The 18,599-nt window shown below is 59.8% G+C and overlaps 1 protein-coding gene across 1 annotated transcript; it reads right to left on the bottom strand.

Annotated features, from left to right (window-relative positions):
• Positions 1-276: 276 nt before the first annotated feature.
• ANXA6 (annexin A6) lies at positions 277-16,962 on the bottom strand. Its single transcript, XM_009956205.2, has 26 exons — positions 16,917-16,962; positions 14,519-14,579; positions 11,403-11,487; positions 11,006-11,100; positions 10,734-10,847; positions 10,558-10,648; positions 10,368-10,447; positions 10,236-10,292; positions 9,961-10,054; positions 9,782-9,877; positions 9,473-9,531; positions 9,068-9,190; positions 8,825-8,883; positions 8,331-8,409; positions 7,361-7,442; positions 7,014-7,108; positions 6,471-6,584; positions 5,777-5,867; positions 4,956-5,035; positions 4,698-4,751; positions 3,360-3,377; positions 2,426-2,522; positions 2,012-2,107; positions 1,658-1,716; positions 755-877; positions 277-465 (listed from the first exon to the last, which is right to left on the bottom strand). The coding sequence occupies exons 2-26, from the start codon at positions 14,534-14,536 to the stop codon at positions 406-408; spliced, it is 2,019 nt and encodes a 672-aa protein (XP_009954507.1). The 5' UTR covers positions 14,537-14,579; positions 16,917-16,962; the 3' UTR covers positions 277-405.
• Positions 16,963-18,599: the final 1,637 nt, after the last annotated feature.

Genomic DNA, 18,599 nt, shown 5'->3' with positions numbered 1-18,599 from the left:
ACGTTGGTCTGCAGGGGCAAGGAGACGCTGAGATTCCTCAGCCCACTCCCTCAGTCCCACACAAACCTTCCCCAATAAATCAACTACTTTTGCCCCAGGGTCAGCAAGGTCAGGTTTTATTTGAGAGACTTAAAATTGTCTTTTCCATCCGGGTAAATGCCTGGGTTAGTGGTATGTTTGAGTATGAATTATTTTGCACCGAGACAGACAATCTCCCTACCCAGACCCCTCTGCTCCCCTCCCCGAGACTTCCCCGCTTGCAATGCGGTGCCGCTTTCCAGCGCAAAGTGAGTCGTCCTCTGCAGGGAACCGAGTGTCCCCTGAAGCCCCCGAAGCTGCAGTGACATCAAGTTGGTGGGTGTGTGCGTGCTGGCTCAGACACGAAGAAGGGTCTCCGCCGGCCGCCTAGTCCTCCCCGCCGCAGAGGGCCAGCAGAGCCTTGCAGTAGTCACCAGAGGTGTCCTTCTGCAAGAAGGAGACCCATGTCAGAGAACTGCCTGCTGATGCCTGCCTTGGGGACATCCAGTTCATGGTACTGGGCGTGGGGAAGGTGTAGCTCCATGCCCCAGCCACCCCAAAGGCATCCGTGCAGCAGTGGAAGATGTCAAAACATCCCCTCTACAGCCAGACCTGCCAACACCGGGGCTGGTTGGGGCAGCTTCCCCCTCCCCGTGGCACCGCTTGTGGCTCAGGTCCTTGCAGGGCTCAGCCAGACAAGGTGACAAGCTGGGGAGGGATCCCTGCGTCCCCTCACCTCAATCATGTGGTGCAGCGATTTGTCGAACAGGTCTATGAACTCGCCCCGGATGTTAAACAAGTCGATCTCGCTCCGGGAAATCATGATCCGGGTGAGGGTCCTCTCATCTGTGCCAGCACCCTGCAAAGGGGAGCTTGAACAAATAACCCTGGAGGGACTGGGGCTTGGGGACCCTCCCGGCATCTCCAGCACCATTTGAGCTGGGGATTTGGTCCAGAGGAGGGCTACAAAAAGATGATCAGAGGGATGGAACACTTCTCCTATGAAGAAAGGCTGAGAGATGGGGTTGCTTAGCCTGGAGAAGGGAAGGCTCCAGGAGCACCTTATTGTGGCCTTTCAGTATTTAAAGGGGCCTTGTAAGAAAGATAGGGACAGACTTTTTAGTAGGGCCTGTAGTGATAGGACAAGGAGTAATGGTTTTAAACTAAAAAAGCATCAATTCAGACTAGATATAAGGAAGAAATTTGTCATGATGAGGGTGGTGAAACAATGAAACAGGCCACCCAGAGAGGTGGTAGATGCCCCATCCCTGGAAACATTCAAGGTCAGGTTAGACGGGGCTCTGAGCAGCCTGATCTAGTTAAGACGTCGCTGCTCATTGCAGAGGGTTGGACTAGATGACCTTGGAAGGTCCCTTTCAACCCAAACATTTCTATGATTCTATGGCCTCTCCTTGGACATATGCTGGGCTTGCTGCCAGCAAGACGCAAGCCTGCTGTGTCTCCTGCTAACTCCAGAAAGCTGATGTGGTTTTGGTTTGAGCTCAGCCCTGCCCTGCTCCCTCAGGAACGGCCAGGGGACAAACCCCATCACTGCCGTGGGGTTAAATCAGAGTCCCAAAGAGTGTCTGCTGACCGCAGCCCCCTCCCACAGCTCAGCCCCAGGAGGGCCCATCTGCACCTTCATGGACTTGTAGAGCTTGTCAGCGAAGAAGGCCGGCTTGTTCTTCACACTCCGGACTGCAACACACAGAAGGGAGAGAAAGTGGGCTCCTGGCTGGTGGCACCCAGGGGACACGTCACAGCAAGAGGCTGTGCCACCCGTTGGGTCAGCTGCAAGCCCTCCTTGGTGGAGGTGCAGGCTTGGCCCCCTAGGACACCCTATATAAATGCCCCGACCTCATGCCACACTGGGAGCCTCCATGGCCGAAAGGCAGCAGGAATCTGCTGTTGTGTTGCCTTGGCAGAGGCAGGCAAAGGGGCTGCCTGCCCTCCGGGGAGCCCTGCCCCAAGGGAGCACCCGCCGGGCACTGACCGATGGCGAGGAAGGCGTCCCTCACGTCTCCTGACATCCGCTTCCTGATGGCATGCTCCACGTCATGGTTGGTCATTTTGATGAACTCCTGAAACACTGGGGATGGGGGAGAGGAAAGGGTCACTGCTGAGCCGCTCCGTCCCAGCCCTGGGCACCCAGGAGGCTGGAGCCTCAACCACAGAGACTTCTGGACCAGATGGGATCAGAGCAGGCTTGGGCGACCTCAACTAGCCAAATGCAAGGCTACACCACCTCCTCCCACTGCCTCATCCCCACCACTCCTGGGGAGACAAGGCTCAACCTCAGCCTTGGTGAGACCCCAATCTCCTGCTGCCTGGGAGTCCCATCCAGCCCAAATCAAAGCACTTGTGTGGCAGCTGAGGGTCCAGCAGCAATGAAGAAATGTGGTCCTACCTCTGCGGAGGTGCGGGTAGCTGCGGGTGCAGAGGATGCTGAGGAAGCGGGTCTCCAGGGAGTCACTGGAGTCGTTGCTGGAGACGTCAGCAAGTTTCTGGGAAGACAACCGAGAGTGAAGAGGGAGGCAGGGGGATGGGCATAGCAGAGAGGAACAAAGATGTCAAACAGCTTTTCCTGGGACAGCCAGTCCTGAACAACCTCTTGCGAAGAAGCCTCTTATGAGCAGGGAAATAGCTGCTTTTGTTTTTTTTTTTTTTACCCCCAAAAAAGGCCTTTTCTACGCATGGATGTGAAGGTGCACAGCTGCGCGCTCACACATCACCTCTGAGAAAAGGTGTTTCCCAGTAAAGCTTTGCAAATCTCATGGCTAAAACTTTTTTTTGTCCTTTGGGGAGGATGTTTGGGGGATGAACAATATTGAACAGGGAATTCAGAGCTGCCAGGCACAGGAGCCACCCTCCACCCTGGGCCACAGCAGTGCTGCCCACAGGTGAAACAGCTGCCACCCCTGCTGCGGGGCTCAGCGGGGAGGGCTGAACTCATCACACTCATTAGGCTACTGCAGTAGAAATTCACCCCTTCCACAATTCCCACTTTCAGTGAGCCAGGGAAGCCAGCCCAAAGCCCCACACTGCCCAGAACACGGGTCCTGCATGCAGGCAGCAGGCAGGATTGGTCCTCAGCCCTCCCAAGGGCAGGAAGGTCGCTTTTTTCTCCTCAGTGCTTCAGGGAAGTGCCCTTGTGCAGGTCCCATCTGGCCCCTTGCCACCCATCCTGATGCAAGGACCCTGGAGCCCTGAGCAAGTGAGCCCAGCCCATGTGGCCAGAGGAGCCCAGCATGTGGGGCTGCTGTTCCCAGCCCTGCACCCGAGGACTGCAGCATCCCCCCCAGACATACAGAAAGCTGAGGAGCGAAAGGGCAGGCACTCACCAGGGTCTCAGCAACAACCTGGTGGAGAGAAAGAGAGAGACAGGAAGACAACAGGGTCAGAAGGTGCTGCTCAACCTTGATCCTTCCCTGACAAAACAAGGGAAGGCTGGCAAAATCCCCTAAAATGACGTGTCCCCAGATGCCCTGCTTCCCTGTGAGCAGACCTGATCTTAGCACCTGTTTCCTCCTCCAGTTTGGCCTCTACACCACTCCTTGGGGTGGGGGGGTGTTGGTCTTTGGCCAAGCAAAGTGAGCCCCCCACCCCTGGGGCTTGGGTACCAGCCTGTTGCTCCTTGGGGAGCATCCTTGCCTGGCCCCAGGCTGGCTCACACCAGCCTGCCCGCCTCCGCCAGGCGCAGGCAGCGGGAGGAGGGGAAGGGCGGCTTTGCTGCCAAAATACAGCGTGGTGCCAGGCCAGCTGCCAACCAGCTGGCTTGTCCCTGTGTTTGTCATTGCTGGCTCTCTCTTCCTCTGCAGCAGGTCAAAGCAAGCAGCAGTGCATGCGGCGGGGTGCAGGCGGTGCAGCATCCGCTCCCTCTGCCGGCAGCAGGCCTGCTGGGAGAGCTGCACGGCTGCGTGCTGCCGCCCTGCGCTGGAGCCAGCAGTGCCCTTGCAGGACAGCCAAGCGAGAGCTTGGGTTTGGCCCTGCCCTGAGCTTCCCAGCCCCTTCCAGACAAGACTTGGCCTGGAGATAGCAGGAGGCCAAGGTGCAGAGCCTGAAGGTCACAGGTCTCCTGGGACTGGGAACTGAGCCAGGCAATGGGGCCCCAGCATCCCCCTGCACTGTTTCTGGCTGCGCAGCCTTCCTGCTCCCATCCTGGCTCACCACAGCCCGGTAAAGATGAGGCAGCGGTTTGGGGGCTGGCATTGCAGTGTGCTGGCGGGGTGAAAAGCTTCAGGGCTGCCCCGTGCACAACACAAAGAGGTTGGTGGCTCCCGCAGACCAGCCCGAAGCTGCCTTTGAAGCTCAAGTGCCAGATTTCAGCATCAGTGTGTGTTACTGGACCCCAAAGTGGCAGCTCTGCGTGAGAAATGGTGCAGTCCCCAGCTGGGAGCTCACTGGGGCTGGGCCCCAGGGCTCCTCTCATGGTTTGCAGCTTCCCCGTGCATGGAGCAGCAGAGCTCAGGGCATCAGAAGTCAGGCCTGGGAGCTTTACCCTCAAGGTTGTCACTTCACCTGGCATCTCCCCCTGCAGCTTACAGAGACCCTGCCCCAGCAGCATTTGTTTCCCTGAGGATGCCATTTCTAGACCAGGGGATGCAACATCCTCATTTTTTAATTTTTTTTTTTTTTTTTTAATGCAAAGCCTGTAATGGCACCGCCAGTACGGCTCTTACCTTGGTATCTTCATGCGCCTGCGTGAGGTTCTCCGGTCCTTCGTCACGGTTGCCCTGTTATTCAATACAAACATCATGGAGCCGAAGAGAGGACATCTCCTGAGAGAGCCCCAGGTGAGGGGGTGGCAGACAGGGCCCAGCAGTGCTGCCCAGCCAGGCAGTGATGCTCTGTCCTCTCCATAGCCACCATCCTCGCAGACCCCCACTGCTGCCCGTGACAGGGAGGGGGACAATTCCCAGTGAGAGTGCTGCCCTTACCAGAGCCAGGGAGACGAGGATCCTCTTGAAATGCCCCGAGGTGTCAGAGCTCAGGTCGTCTTCCAGACGCTTGTGGTACGCTGTGGAGAAGGGGGGACGGCTGAGCCCTGCACCCTGCCTGCAGCTCTGCTTCCCACCCACCAGTGCCTGTTGTGCCTGTGATCCCCATGGGGCCTGCGGGTGGTGGTGGCCATCCTCCAGCCTTTGCATGGCTGAAGCAGAAGCCTCCATCTGCTATTTTCAGGTCGGGGGAGGAGGGGATCACCCCAGCAGCTCTCATGCCCTGGGCAGGAGCACAGCCTCTTGCGCCAGGTGCTCCCAAGGGAAAGGGATCATTGTGAAAGAGCTCTCAGGGGAGGAGACAGTGGTGGCAGAGCTGGGGCATGTCACTGTGACATGGAGAGAGGCCAGGACCAGTGCTCTGCTGGGCGTGACCAACCATCTGTTTAAAGCATGGGCTCTCTGGGAGAGAAGAGGCTGGGGGATTTAACCTGGAGCTTGCAGCTCCTCTTCCCTAGGGAGAAGGGGGCATGGATGGAAGGGAAAGAGAAGTGCAGGGTCTCAGGGTGTGAGAAATCACGGGATGGATTTGAGGACTCCTGCCAGCCTCACCCCAGGTTTCCAGTTCTCTTTAATAAAGTGTTGGACCTGAGGAAGAGCTGCTCTTGCCTGGAGAGACTAATAGACTTTCACAGCACCAAGCCATGGACCCAACCCAGAGACAAAAATTGTACCCTGGGCTCTGGAAAGGGCCTTGTACAGCATTAAACATGGTCTGTGCCCAGGACCTGGGTGCTCCCCCCATCCCTCCTGTGCTGTACCTTCCTGATATGCCTCGTTGATAGCCTTGATCTCCTGGTTGTTCCGCGTGGCCATGATTTCAATGAGGACTTTCTCGTCTGTGCCAGCCCCCTGGAAGAGAGCAGCATGGCAGGGTGCTGCAGGTGCCAGCGCTGGACAGGGACATGGTGGCATCACCCTGCCAGTGCCAAGCAAAGAGGGGCTGCTCTAACCCCAGGGCTACCCCATGCCAAAAGTCTGTGTCCAGCAAATGGCCCCAAGGACTGGTAGGAACCAGCACAAAAGTGTCCAAGTGTGCTGCCAGTGGGGTCCTAACTGGTGTGACTGGTGGACAGTGGTGTATGCCAATGGTTTGCCCCTACCATGACTCTCCTGTGGCTGCCTGCACCTGGCAGGGCACTGCTCCCCCTGCAAAGCCAGGATGCTCTGTAAAGCAGTGGGTGGCTTCCCTGAGAGGCTTTGTGTACAGGCTGGCTAGAGCGTGCTGGGCTGCTGGGAGGCCAAACTGGGCTCCCAGCAAGTCTTGAGTGCAAACCAGGTCTTCGTCCTGGTGCTTTCTGCTCTGCTTTCCTTCCCTATAGGACATGAGAGCCTGGAGGCATGTGAAGTTGGGGTGCCCTCGCAGCCCTGGCTCACTGGCAGTGCAGGTACAACCACAGCAAAAACCACCTCATTGTCACGTGCTGAAGCCAAGACCACCGGTGTGGCGGTTACCTCCACAGCCTTCCTCAGCTGCTTGGCATCGTACTGCGCCGGCGTCAGCATGAGCCCGAGGATCAGCTTGGCCAAGCTGCCCGACAGCTCGGATTTCAGGTCTGCCATCAGGTCCTGCAACAGCGTTTGAGAGTTCAGTCCCCAGCTGCTTCTGCAGGGACCGACCAGCTGAGGCAACACCGGGGAGAAAACAAGGGAGGAGATTGTGGAGGTGGGGAGACATCTGGGAAGACCCTTGGGGAGTTTTGAAGTCATGTTTTGGGGGGTGGCTCTGGGGAGATCCTGGCTTTAGAGTCCTCTGTGCGGGACCAAGGATGGGGCAAGTGAAGGGGAAGGGACACCCTCCCCTTGGGCTGGTGGTGCACCCAGAGTGGGAGGCTGCTTTGACAACTCTGTCTTCCTTGGGGGAGTCATGCCGGGGCAAAATCAGGGCGCCCTGGCTGCCCACCACTCCCTGGGCAGGATTTCTTTCAGCGAGGGGCACATCTCTGCATGGAAGGGGGCAGAAAGAAGGAGCAGGGTGGGGTGGAGGGCCAGCAGTACCCTTCCGTAGTGAGCCTTGTAAGCCTTTAGGATCTGCTGCCTCTGGGCGTTGCTTCTCTGCGTCACCACCTCGATGATGGCCCCTTCGTCCGTGCCTGCAATGACAGCAGTGATGCTGGGGTGAGCCAAAGGGGCCAGCAGAGCCACACTGTGTCACCCTGACCACAGGCACGCTGACTCCCCCGTAAACTGGGGAGGTGGGGAAGGACGAGCTCTTACAGCTCCAAAACCATCTCCTTATTCCCCCCAGGGCTTTCATGCTGCCCTGCGTGGGCCAGGGTGGGTTTTCTGCCCCCGGAGCTGTTGAGGAGCAGCAGGAAGGGGCTGGGAGTGTGGACCCTGCTTACCCAGGCCCTTCATCGCCTTCCTCAGCACCTGCGCGTCCCCGTCGTCATTGAAGCTTCCCGCAGGCTGCACGGTTCCTCGCAGCTGTGGATGCACAGAGGGGTTTGGGTTCATCCCTGAGCTGGGTGGGATGAAGGAGGGATGGAGGGGGGCAAGGGGGGTGGAGAGAGGGAGGGAAGGTGCCACCCGGCAAGCCGAGGCCAAAGCAGGTCGTGTGTTAGTGCAAGCACCTGGGGCTCAGTGAGGATGCCCCCGCCACTGTCACCCCTTCCGTTGAGGGACAAACCATAGCCAGGCCAGCAGAGAGCAGGGAGGAGACGGCAACAGACAGTCCCTGGAATCTTGGTGTCCTGCTCCATGTTATACCCGCCTCCCCTAGCACTGAGACACCTCGGCTGGGGCTGGCCACATCAGCTGAGAGCCAGAAGAGGAGCTGCTGAAAGGGTGCCCGCTCCTGCCCTATAATTCTACCCTCCTGCATCCTTACAGCTCCCAGCACATCTCCGTGCAGGTAGGGCTCAGGGTGTCTCTTCTGTACATCCCGAAGCACCCTTTCGCGGGTTCCTCCAGCTGCATGCAGGGTGCCAGCTCCCCACGGCACAGCCATGCCCTGGCCAGCCCTGGCATTGAGGTGGGCTGCCCTGGGGGACAGGAGGTCTCCAGCGGGCGCTGGGACCAGGGCTGCATGTGATGCATTGCGCAGACATGCAGGACCTGCTGCCCCAAGGGAGGGAGGCCTCAGAGAGAAGAGGGGGTTAGTGGAACCCTCTGGGGGGGGTGGCCAGCCCTGCCTGGGTTACATCCCACCAACCTCGTGCCCCAAAACCAGAAAAAGGCATCGAGAGAAGCTGCAGAGTGAGAGGCAGAGCAGAGGTGCGGGGCTGGCTGTGCCCCGTGGCAGAGAGGAGCAGCCGGGGGTCCCAAGCTGGCGGGGAGCAGAGGGGGGGTACGGGGGAGCTGGGGGGTGCTGACCTCTACTTTGGCCACCGCGCTAAGCTCCCACATCCGATAGGCCACCTGCGCCGCCTCGGGGAAGAACTCACCTGCGGCACTGCAACGGGAGGGCAAGGACAGGGGACAGTGAGCCCTGGAGGCCCCACGCCCCACCAGCAGCTGCCCCCCACCCCACCGTGCCACTCCACGAGGGGTGTTTTGTACCCTCCGGGTGCTGGGCACAAGGGCAGGAGCTGGGTGCTTGCTGTAGGGCTGGGTGGAAATGGGGCCGGAGGAAGTGGGTGGTCAATCCCAACAGTCCCCACTGGAGCATCCTCCCTCCAGATGTTTGCCCAAGGAGGGACCGTGGCATCATGGCTGGCCACGCAGAGGGGCCGCAGGGCCCCCCGTACCGAACCGTTGTCACTGTGGGGGCTGCTGGTCCAGGTGCTCCACCAGGCTCTGACCTGACAGTTTGTACCCAGCACCAAGGGGATGAAGAGGGACAAACAGGGGGTGACGGGTGGTCTTACTCATCGTCCCCTCCGCACAGCTTCAGCAGGGCCTTCTTGTACTCCCCAGAGGTGTCCTCCTGGAAAGACAGATGGAGATGGAGAGCCATGCGGCAGGGAGGGTCAAGGTAGTGCCATGGAGAGTGGTCTCCCTGAGCCTTGTCCTCCTGGCAGACGGTGCCTGGGGAGGGGGCTCAGGTGACATCACGAGGGAGGCAGCACTAGCAGCTGCTCAGAGGGTGAGCGGGGACCCCCAGCACTTACCTTTATCATGTTGTAGAGAGATTTCTCATACTTTGTCCTGAACACCTCCCGGATGTCCAGCATGTCAATCTCGCTGCGGGACACCATGATGCGGATCAGCGTGTTGTCCCTCGTGCCCAGCCCCTGCAATGGAGGAGTCCCTGCATCAAGCCTGGGGTGGCCAAGCAACCCTGCTCAGCCCATCACATTTGGGACCCTCTGGTTATCAGATTTCTACCCAGCCCCGGGTCTGAAGGAATAACTCCTTTAGAGGGAAAAGCAGAGACCCCAGGTCACATAGGTACTGTCTTCATGGACCTGCGTCACCCTGTCCTCCAGAAGCACCCTGTGTCAAGGGGACCCCTCCTCTGGCCAGCTCCCCACGATGCTGTGTGGGACCCCCTGGAGAAGGCGTTATCCACTCACCTTCATGGCCTTGTGGAGCCTTTCAGCAAAATACTCTGCTGTGCTTCTGACGCACTTCACTGTGGGGGAATTGAGGCATGGTGAGGGACGCTGGCACCCGACTCCACCCGTGCCCCCAGCCTCTGAGCACCCATGCCCCTTGGGCACCACATTCAGTATCCCCGCCTGCCCTGAAAGACCCTCCCTGGGCTCCCTGAGACCTTGGTACAGCTGCAACCCCAGCCCCACCAGCTCTTGCGCTGAGCCCTCCCACCCTGGCAAGGCCAGCGGCGTGTCTTCACAGCCCTCCCCACGCAGAGGCTGACTTACCCACAGCCAGCATCAGCTTCTCGAAGTCACCAGAGAGCTCTCCTCGGATGCTCCTCTCAATCGGCTTCCCAGAAATCTTCAGGTACTCGTCAAAGACTATGGGATGAGAGTGAGATGATGCCTGGAGAAGCTGCCAAGATACCTTCAAGCCCAACCCCGAGCTCGCAGGAGATGCTCACCCAGGCGGAGGTGCTGCTTGCTTCGCCGGCCAAGGATGTAGATGAACTGGGCCTCGTCTGTGCCCCATTTCAGCTCACCGGCTTCCAGCAGGTCCTTGTGGGATGGGGAAGGCAGCAGAGCCGGAGTCAAGGTGCTGTTTACGTGAGGCTCTACCCAAGCAAGGGAGCCCTTGGCACCCACCCGCCTTTCACAGGCCTAAGTCCAGATGCTCCCAGTGCCACCAGCCCTGTCCCTGCCTGCATGCCACCTGTCTCAGCAACCTGCCAAGCCTCACCTTGGCATCCTGCTCCACCAGGTCCTCGCTCACCACGTCGTCCTCCTCCCTGGCGCCCTGTGGGACAGTGACGGGCTCAGCCCTCTGTGCATAGGCACCCACCAGCAACAGACACTGGACAGATGGACATACCTGAAGCAGAACAACGAGCATCTTCTTGAAGTGGCCCGATGTGTCTCCAACAATGTCAGCTTCTAGGTCTCTCTCATAGGCTGGTGGAAGAGGGAGAGGTCAGGGCCTGGAGAGCTGGATCCCCTCACATCTGTCCCTTGTTCTGGCCCAGGGGAACACAGGGCAGCCCCTGTCCTTCCCTAGCCCTCACCATCTTTGTAGGCGGCCACCAGGTCATGGATCTCCTTGTTGGTGCGGGAGGCGAGGATCTCGATGAGGCACTTCTCATCCGTGCCGACACCCTGTGGGCGGAGATGCAGCCCCATGAGCAGTGGGACCAGCCAGGGTGTCGCTGGAGGGACCCCGGAGGGGCTGCCCACCCCTTACCGCAATGGCATCTTTGATCTCCTTGGCGTCACTGTAAGCTGGGGGCCGCATCAGGCTCACGATCAACCGCTCAAACTTTCCCGTCAGCTCATACTTGAGGTCTGCGATGAGGTCCTGGTGGAGGGGGAGAAAGGGGTTGGGGGACCTTTTGCTCCACAGCATCGCTGAGTGGGTCCAGGGAGCCATGGTTCCCTGTGTGGGCTGGCTGGTGGCAGCCATGGCCACCTGTGTCTGCAGTGGGGGCACGGACCAGGGAGTATTTCTGCCGTTACCTTCCCATAGAGGGACTTGTAGGCTTGGCAGATCTCCACTCGCTGCTTGTTGCTTCTGGACGTGATGAGGTCGAGGATGGCCTCCTTGTCACTACCTGCCAGGAGAGCCAGGAGTCACATTTAGCCCCATGGCTGGGTCTCACCCCCCCATAGCTGGGATCACCATAGCCATCCTGCTTTGCCCAAAGCTGCCTCTGACTCTGGGCCAGGAGGAGAAGCAGAGCCAGGCTGGCTCCAGGAAGGAAAGGGGAGCCAGGAGAGGTCCTGGCACACTGCTAAAGCAGACAGGCAGCTGAGAGGGGAGGTGATATGGGATGCCCAGCCATGCAAGGGTCAACTGAAGGAGAAGGGGACATCAGGGTGGCCCCAGGGTGACAGTCCTGAGGAGCGTCCATACCAAATCCCTTCATGGCATTGTACAAGGCCTCTGCATCCTGGCTGGCATCAAAGCCTGGGAAATCCTTCACTGACCCCCTGTAGACCTAGGGGAAAGAAGACAAGAAGGTGAAAGGGGCAGGAGCAGCCCCTGGTGGGATGGGGAGAAAAGAGAGGTTGAAGCTGAGAAGACTGGGGCAAGATCCATTCCTGTTCAGGCTGCCCGAAGGCAAAGCTCAGCCTCAAACATAAACACCTGTTCTTCTCCTCAGTTGTTTCCTTTCTTGTTTGCTCCCTGCACCGTGCGAACTGTTGGCGTGCCAGGTCATTGGAGTACACAGCCTTCCCTATCTTATCTCACTGGCATTGCTCTCTGCTGCTTCTGCCCCGTGTTTCAGCTGGATACAACCCTTCCTGCCGCACCAGCAAGAGCTGAAGGTATGGAGGGTGTTTTTTTGAGCACATTTGGGTTCCCAGCTCCATCTGGGGGGGGAGTTCAGCAGGAAAAGGGGAGACCCCACAGAAAGACTGGACATCCTGAACACAGGGGAAGGCATGGAAGGACGAGGGCGATCCTGCTGCAACACAGCCGGGCTGAAGGGAGTTATGGTGGGTGGACTGGGAGTGATGAAGGAAGGAAACCCTCCGGATGCTGAAAATGCCCAAGCTCTGCATGGCCTCCAAGTGAGGAGATACCTTTACAGGCACAAAATCATTGTGGGCTGCTAAGCAGGAAGCACTGAGAAATGCCAGAGCTTGTCCTGCCCCAGCGTGTGCTCCCACAGGGCCCAGGCTGGTCTCAGGGGTCGGAGCAGAGATCCTGGATACAGGGAAAAGCTTTCCTGGGAGCCTGAAAGACCCTGGGGGTTGGAATGATCCACTTCTGTCTGCTCCTCTGTACCTCCAGGCTGCACAACAGGGAGCCCAGGAGCTACACCCCCAAACAAAGACCTCAGGAAAAAGCAGGGATCAGGCTTCCCCTCCCCAGGTCAGCTTTGACCTGGGGAATTCACCTGGGAGAGCCTGGGGCCGGACTGTGAAGGAGATCAGCACAAACACTGGGTAGAAGCAGATGTGAAACCAGTTGGGCCCCACATGAGGAACCGGGACGCATCCCTGCTGGAGACACAAAGTGGGAAGAGCAGCATTTCCTTAGCGGTCTCGCTGGGGAGCAGGAGGGCTGGGAGCCAAGCTGAGCTGTGGCTCTCAGCTGTGTCAGCATCCTGGGAAACCCTGAGCATCCTCCCTTGGCTCTGCTTGTACCATGTGCCAACCGGGTACGTACACCTCCCTGGGATCACTCGCTCAGCATCTGCAGCAGGGCTTGTTTAAGATCCCCTGGAGCTGTTGCCAGCATGGGCATCTAAAGCCAACGTGTCCCCAGAGAAGATGGGCATCAGGCAGACAGCACCAGCCCTGCAGCAGTACCAGCGTCCCTGACCCAGCAAGTGCCTCCAGGAGTGAACCCAAGGCGGTGGACACGGGGCAGCCCCATACCCACCACTCCTCAGGACCCCATCCCAACGCCATGGCACAACAGCTCCGCTCCGCATCTTACCCAGCACCTTCAGAAAGAAACTGGCCTCTGTACCCCCATTTTCCAGAGAGAAACCAGTCCGGGCTGGGCACATCCCACAGGCTCTCTCAGGAGCAGCTGCTGGCACTGGCAGGGACCAGGTCGGGCAAGAGGAGACGCTGCCCTTCGAGGGAGCGGGGCAGGCGCGGGGACAGATCGTATTGCAGCTGATTCATTGAGAGAGCTGGATTTAGCCCTGCTTCCCGGCAGCTCCCGGACCCTCCTGGCTCAGCGCAAGCTGCTGCCCACTCGTATGCCTTGCAGAGATGTGAATAAGAAGTTGCAAGGCAAAGGAGGTGCCGGGAGGCAGCAGGAGGGGACAAGGGTGGCTGGAATGTGCTGGGATTGCACGGGTGGTAATGGGGAGACAAGATGTGGGCCCTGGTTAAATGGGAAGGAGGAGCAGGGCTGCGTTCCTGCCTGCTGAGCCCTCAGAGCATGAACTGCCTGCCTTGACACGGTGCTGCCATGGTGGGGACGGGGGAAACTGAGGCAGGAGCTCAGCGCGGTGCATTGCCCCACACTCCCTGCACCCTTGTGGGAATGAGCCCCAGGGAGGTGGAGAAACATCACTCGGGAGGGAAACAGCATCCTACCCGCTTCACCCTCCTCACACCCCCATCCCCCTTTCCATCCCCTGCTTCAGCTGCCGGGGCCCCCGCCTCCCCTCCTCCAGCCTCTGAGTCATCCCGGCCTGCCCAGGACCTCCCAGCTAAAAATAAGCCAGGCTGGAGCCAGGACGATGGAAGCAAAATTCCTAGCGTGGCTTCGCTCTCTCCCACCGCACGGCTGCTTGGGGTCCTGGACCACCACAAGGATGACGCTCACCCATGCTGTGCCTCAGTTTCCCCGCTCAGAGGCAGCCACCCCCTTGGCTGGGCAGGAAGCTGTGGGTAATTGGGCTTGAGGCAATGATTACTTGATTGCTTAAAGGAATGGAAAACAGAGCCTGGCCCTGAGCAGTGGAGAAGGGAGGCTCTGGACTTGGACTCCTCCCCTGCCTAGCAGAGGGCAGGCAGGATGTACCCCACCAGCCACAGCTGCCCGCCGAGGCAGGGTTTTCCACCCACGCCGAGCTGTTTTCCTGGCTGCGAGGGAGCACCTGCTCACCCAGCTGCCACACTGCACCAGCCCCAGCTCGGAGAGGGGAGAAATCCAGGCTGGGGGGGGGGGTGGAAGAGGCCAAAGTAGGGCTGCACGCCTTGCAGCGGCCTCGTGCAGGATTGCTCTCCATCGGAGGCCCAGATTCCCAATGCAACATCTCTTCTGCTCCCCTTCTCACAGCCCTGCTTCTCTCCCCCATCCCACTGCGGTCCCAAAAGGATTTTTGCTCCTCACTGTCCCTGCTCTCCCAGCTCTCCAACCCAGCGCTTCCCCCATCTGTATCACATCCAGACAGTGCTGGCTGAGAGGCAGGAATGTAAAAATCAGGGTCTGGGCACCATCGTGCCCAGTGCATGTCACCACCATCCTTGCTGCACGATGGAGATGCTGCCCCAGCTCTGGGGTCTCCTCTGCAGCACCCCCGGTACCCATCCCTGCTGTGGGTGGGTCACCCTTACCTTTCCTTTGGGTGCCATGGTTTCCCAAGCTGGAAATCACTGGAGTGAGGACAAGGAGAAGCTGCAGGAGGGATGAGAAAAGCAGACGTGAGCCAAAGCCCCCGCTCTGCGGGCTGCATTAGTTAGGGGAGGCTTTGCTCCCTCCCTTGGGCGCTGCTGCCAGCCATCGCTGCGGGTGCGGTACCCACAGGAGGGCGATGGCTGGGTGCTGCTGGGGAGGCTCAGGGAGAGGGGCTCTGCCAGCCACCCTGCAGTCACCAGAGCCGAAGTCCTTTTGTATCTGGCACCAAGCTGGGGACCCACAGGCTGGGGGCAGCGGAGATGGGCCCCTGCGCAGCTTCCTGCCAGTGCCGAGAGAAACTGGGAGGGGAAGAAAGCGCTGAATACGTGGAAATGGGCCGAGCATCCTTCACAGAGCTGACTCTCCTCGCTGCACCCCGCAATGCTCCCTCGGCTCTCCCTGCAGCCCCCCCAAACCCTGGGGCCATCCCAGCTTCAGCAGCTGCTGGCAACACCCTGTTGCCTCATGGTGCTGGGGCTGGGCAGCTCCCATGAGACGCCACCAGCTTTTATCTGAGTTTCTGTGCACCGAATCAAGGCCGCCATCAGTCCCACGCACCCAGCGAAGCCCAGGAAATGCAGCCGGGTTTCCAGGGTAACTCACAGGTTGTTTTATAACACCAGCACCATTTATAGCTGCAACCCGCTGCGGTGTAGGCTCTCCCCAACCCCCCCTCCTCCCCCCAGAGAAAGTCCCCAGACAGCAGCGTTTGCTCTGAGAAAGCTGACGGAGGGAGAAAAACAGCTGGAAAATGGAGCCCGGCCATGAATGAACCACTGAGCGTCAGCTGAGCTCCAGCCATGAGGCACGGCCCCCTCCTTGCCAGAGCTCGCCCTCCCTCCGAGACACGTTGCAGGAAAGCTCAAGGCGCAGTGGGGCCGCCCTGGGGGGGGTTTCTGCCCCCAGCCGAGCTCCATTTCTTGCCATGGAGCGAGTAAGGGAAATCACGTAAACTTCCCCAGCTTGGCCCTGCATCCCTGCGAGAGCACCCATGGAGGGGGACACCCAACCCCACAGCCATCGCTGCGGCTGGGTCACCCCATGGGTCGCAGGAAGCCTTCTGTCACCCGCAGGCATCCTTGTCAAGGGAAGGAAGCTTTGCAGAAAACCAGAGCTGCCTTCACCTCCCCTTCCCTTTTCAGCTGGGGAGGCTGCAAGCCTCAGCCACCCTTCCCCACAGCTCCTGGCTTGGGGAGAGCCTCTGTGTGCCCTATGCACAGTGGGGCTGCACTGCGGCTGGGTGGGTGCCAGGGGGTCCCAGCCCCTGGCCTACACAGTCCTCCTGCCTCACTTGACACATACAGCAGCCAGGCTGAGACCGCCCAGCTCATCTCATCAGTGGCAGAGAATCACCGGCCACACCCAGTCCCCAGCTTGTCCCTGCAGCGCCCTGTCCCTGTCCCCCACTGCTGCTGACACCTCCGCAGAGGCTGGGGGGAGCGTCCCCGTCTCTTGCCCTGCCAGGAGGTGATCTGAGGAGGATGCCCGGACAAAAACACCGCAGCCACAGGGCAAGTGGCAAAACCTGGAGGCTGCAGAGCCCCAGCGTGGGGGTATACCTGCCCCCTCCCCCCGCAAACAACAAAGATTTTTGGGTTGTGAGGGTACCTGGGCAGAAAGTGCCATGAGAAATCCTAAATGATGTGCACAACCGATCCCCTTCGCAGAACGACACACCCTTGCTAAAAAAGCCTCAGTCCCCCCAGCAGGGCGCACCCTGCCAGCCTCTCCACAGCCCCACCATGGCTTTGGGCTCAGAGGCTTCACCCCAGGAGCCCGGCAGCTATTTTGGCCGCCCATGGCGGAGGGAGGCCATGACACACACAGTGTTCTGCTGGGTTAGAAAAAGCAGCATCCAAAGTCCCCTGCCCCACCCCACTGCCAAAAAGTCCCGCTGCCCTTCTAGAGCTCTGTGCCTCTGGGGTGTCGTACGGCGCATTTGCCTGTGCAAAACCCGTTGGGTGCCGAACCAGGGGGTCTCCTCCGCGCTGAGCTCAGACCCCTGCATGGAGGGATGGGCGTTTCCGTGGCCGCCGCAGCACCAGGGCACGGACAAAGGCGCATCCCGGGCTGGGACACACCCATGGGCCCCGCAGCAAGGCCAGCGCTCACCCGAAAAAGCACCCACCTGCGGTGCAACCCCCCAGCCTTTTGTTAAAAGGGAAGAATTTTTCATAAAAAAGAAGAAAAAAGCAAGGATTCCCCCCTGCAGCCACCCCTTGGAGGGAGCCTCCGCTTGCACAACTCACCGCCTGGCTGAGGCTTTCCTCCCCTGGCACACCACCACGGTGGCTTTGCACACCAGCACCGTCCCCCCGCACACCGGCGCACACTTACGAGCAGCACCGAAGGCCTGTCCGGGCGCGCTGGCGGGAACAGCCGGCCACCGGTGCGCTCGGTGCGTACTTGTGGCCGTGTGCTCGTCCTTGGCGAGCAGCTGTTTCCTCCCGGTGAGACGTCACCGCTCACGACACCAGCCCTCCAGTCCCCGCCTGCCATGGTCAGGGCCGTACTCCCACCCTCGCCGCCATGCCAGACCACCGCTCCTCGGTTTCGGGTGCACATGGTGCAGGGGGGGACCCGATGCCACCCGCAGAAGTACCCTGCCAGGGCGTGGGGAAGGGGGTTGCTTGGCAGAAAAGCCCCACCGCTGTGTGCAGCAGCAGGGATGCGGGCAGCCCAAGGCAATAACGGTGATTGCACTTCGACTGCGGAAATTTCACTCCCTTCTGTCCCCATCCCCCCCCGCCCTGGTTTCCTGGTGAATACTGGGGTGCAGGGCTGGTGCTGCCAGTGGCCACCTCCAACCCACCAAATCACCCCCTTCCTCAGTCATGGTTGGGAAACATCCATCCCTGACTCTCCCTGCAAAAGCCAAGGGGGGGGGGACACGACACACCCCCAGGACCTGCTTAACGGGGGAAGGTGCTGACCAAGGCTCTGCAAGGAGCATCCGTGAGGCAAGAGCCGAGCTGGCACAGGGAGCTGGGAAGAGGCAGCTCACTGTCCCCCCCCCCGCCAGATCTTCCCTCCCATGCTGCAGATACAGGGATGAGAAGACCTTGCAGCGCAGCTGTGGGTGGAGATGCAGGCTGAGTTTCTCCAAGATGCTCCTGGCAGGCTCTACCACTGCCTACAGTGCCCCGAGGACATCTCCTTCCCTGCCTTGCCCAGGTCCTGCGCAAGGGGAACCCGAGAACCTCCCTCCTTCTTTACCACCACCTTTTGCCCCAGCCAGCACAGAAGCTGCAGAAGGGCCAGAGGAGCTGGCAGGGCTCCCCAGAAGGCACAGGCAGCGGTATCTCTGCTCTGGCTGATACCAGCAGGAGCAGATAAAACCCCTTGAGATCCTGGAGGCTGCTGGCATGTAACCTTTCAGGCACCCTGGTGGTACCCCCTAGGTAAAGAATCTCTCTGGGGCTGCAAGGCAACTGAGCTGCTCAGCCCTGCCTGTCCTGGGAGATGGTGGTCCTGGGCAGCAGGGACCCCAGGCTGGGGTCATGCCCAACGGCTGGAATACAGCCACAGGGCTGTGCCCAAACCCCCCTCTGCAGGGGTAGAGGCACCTTGGGAGGGGGAGACCCCCATGGCCAGCTAGCACCCACTGCTCCTTCATGACCCTGTATTCCCTTGGCAATGTTCCCTTGGGCTGGTGTTGGTGTCTGGAGACCTCACTCATGTGAGAAGGCGTGGGTGACAAGCATCACTTTGTTCACCCTGTGCTGCAATGCAGGACAACAGCCCCGCTCTCTTCCCAGTGCCCTTGGCTGTGTCATGGTGTGCTGAGCCCCCGTGCCCCAGAGGTGCCAGCCCAGCAGCTCACAGAGTGCACTCAGGACCTGGGGCTGCCCCATATAGCCAGGGCAGGACAGCCTTGTGATTACAGCATACACCTATGCTTTAGGTGCTCTAAATCCTTCCTTGCTTTGTTCCTGCATGACTGATGTCCCCTTCCTCTGCTCCTTACAAGCTAAAGGCTGGAAGATGTGCTGAGCTACACGCAGCCTAAGAGGTTTTCAT

Source organism: Leptosomus discolor, chromosome 10 (genome assembly GCF_034619465.1).
Source record: "Leptosomus discolor isolate bLepDis1 chromosome 10, bLepDis1.hap2, whole genome shotgun sequence".
In the NCBI taxonomy this organism is placed as follows: domain Eukaryota; kingdom Metazoa; phylum Chordata; class Aves; order Leptosomiformes; family Leptosomidae; genus Leptosomus; species Leptosomus discolor.
The sequence above is the reverse complement of the archived record's forward strand: the minus strand, read 5'-3'. Positions and strand labels throughout refer to the sequence as shown.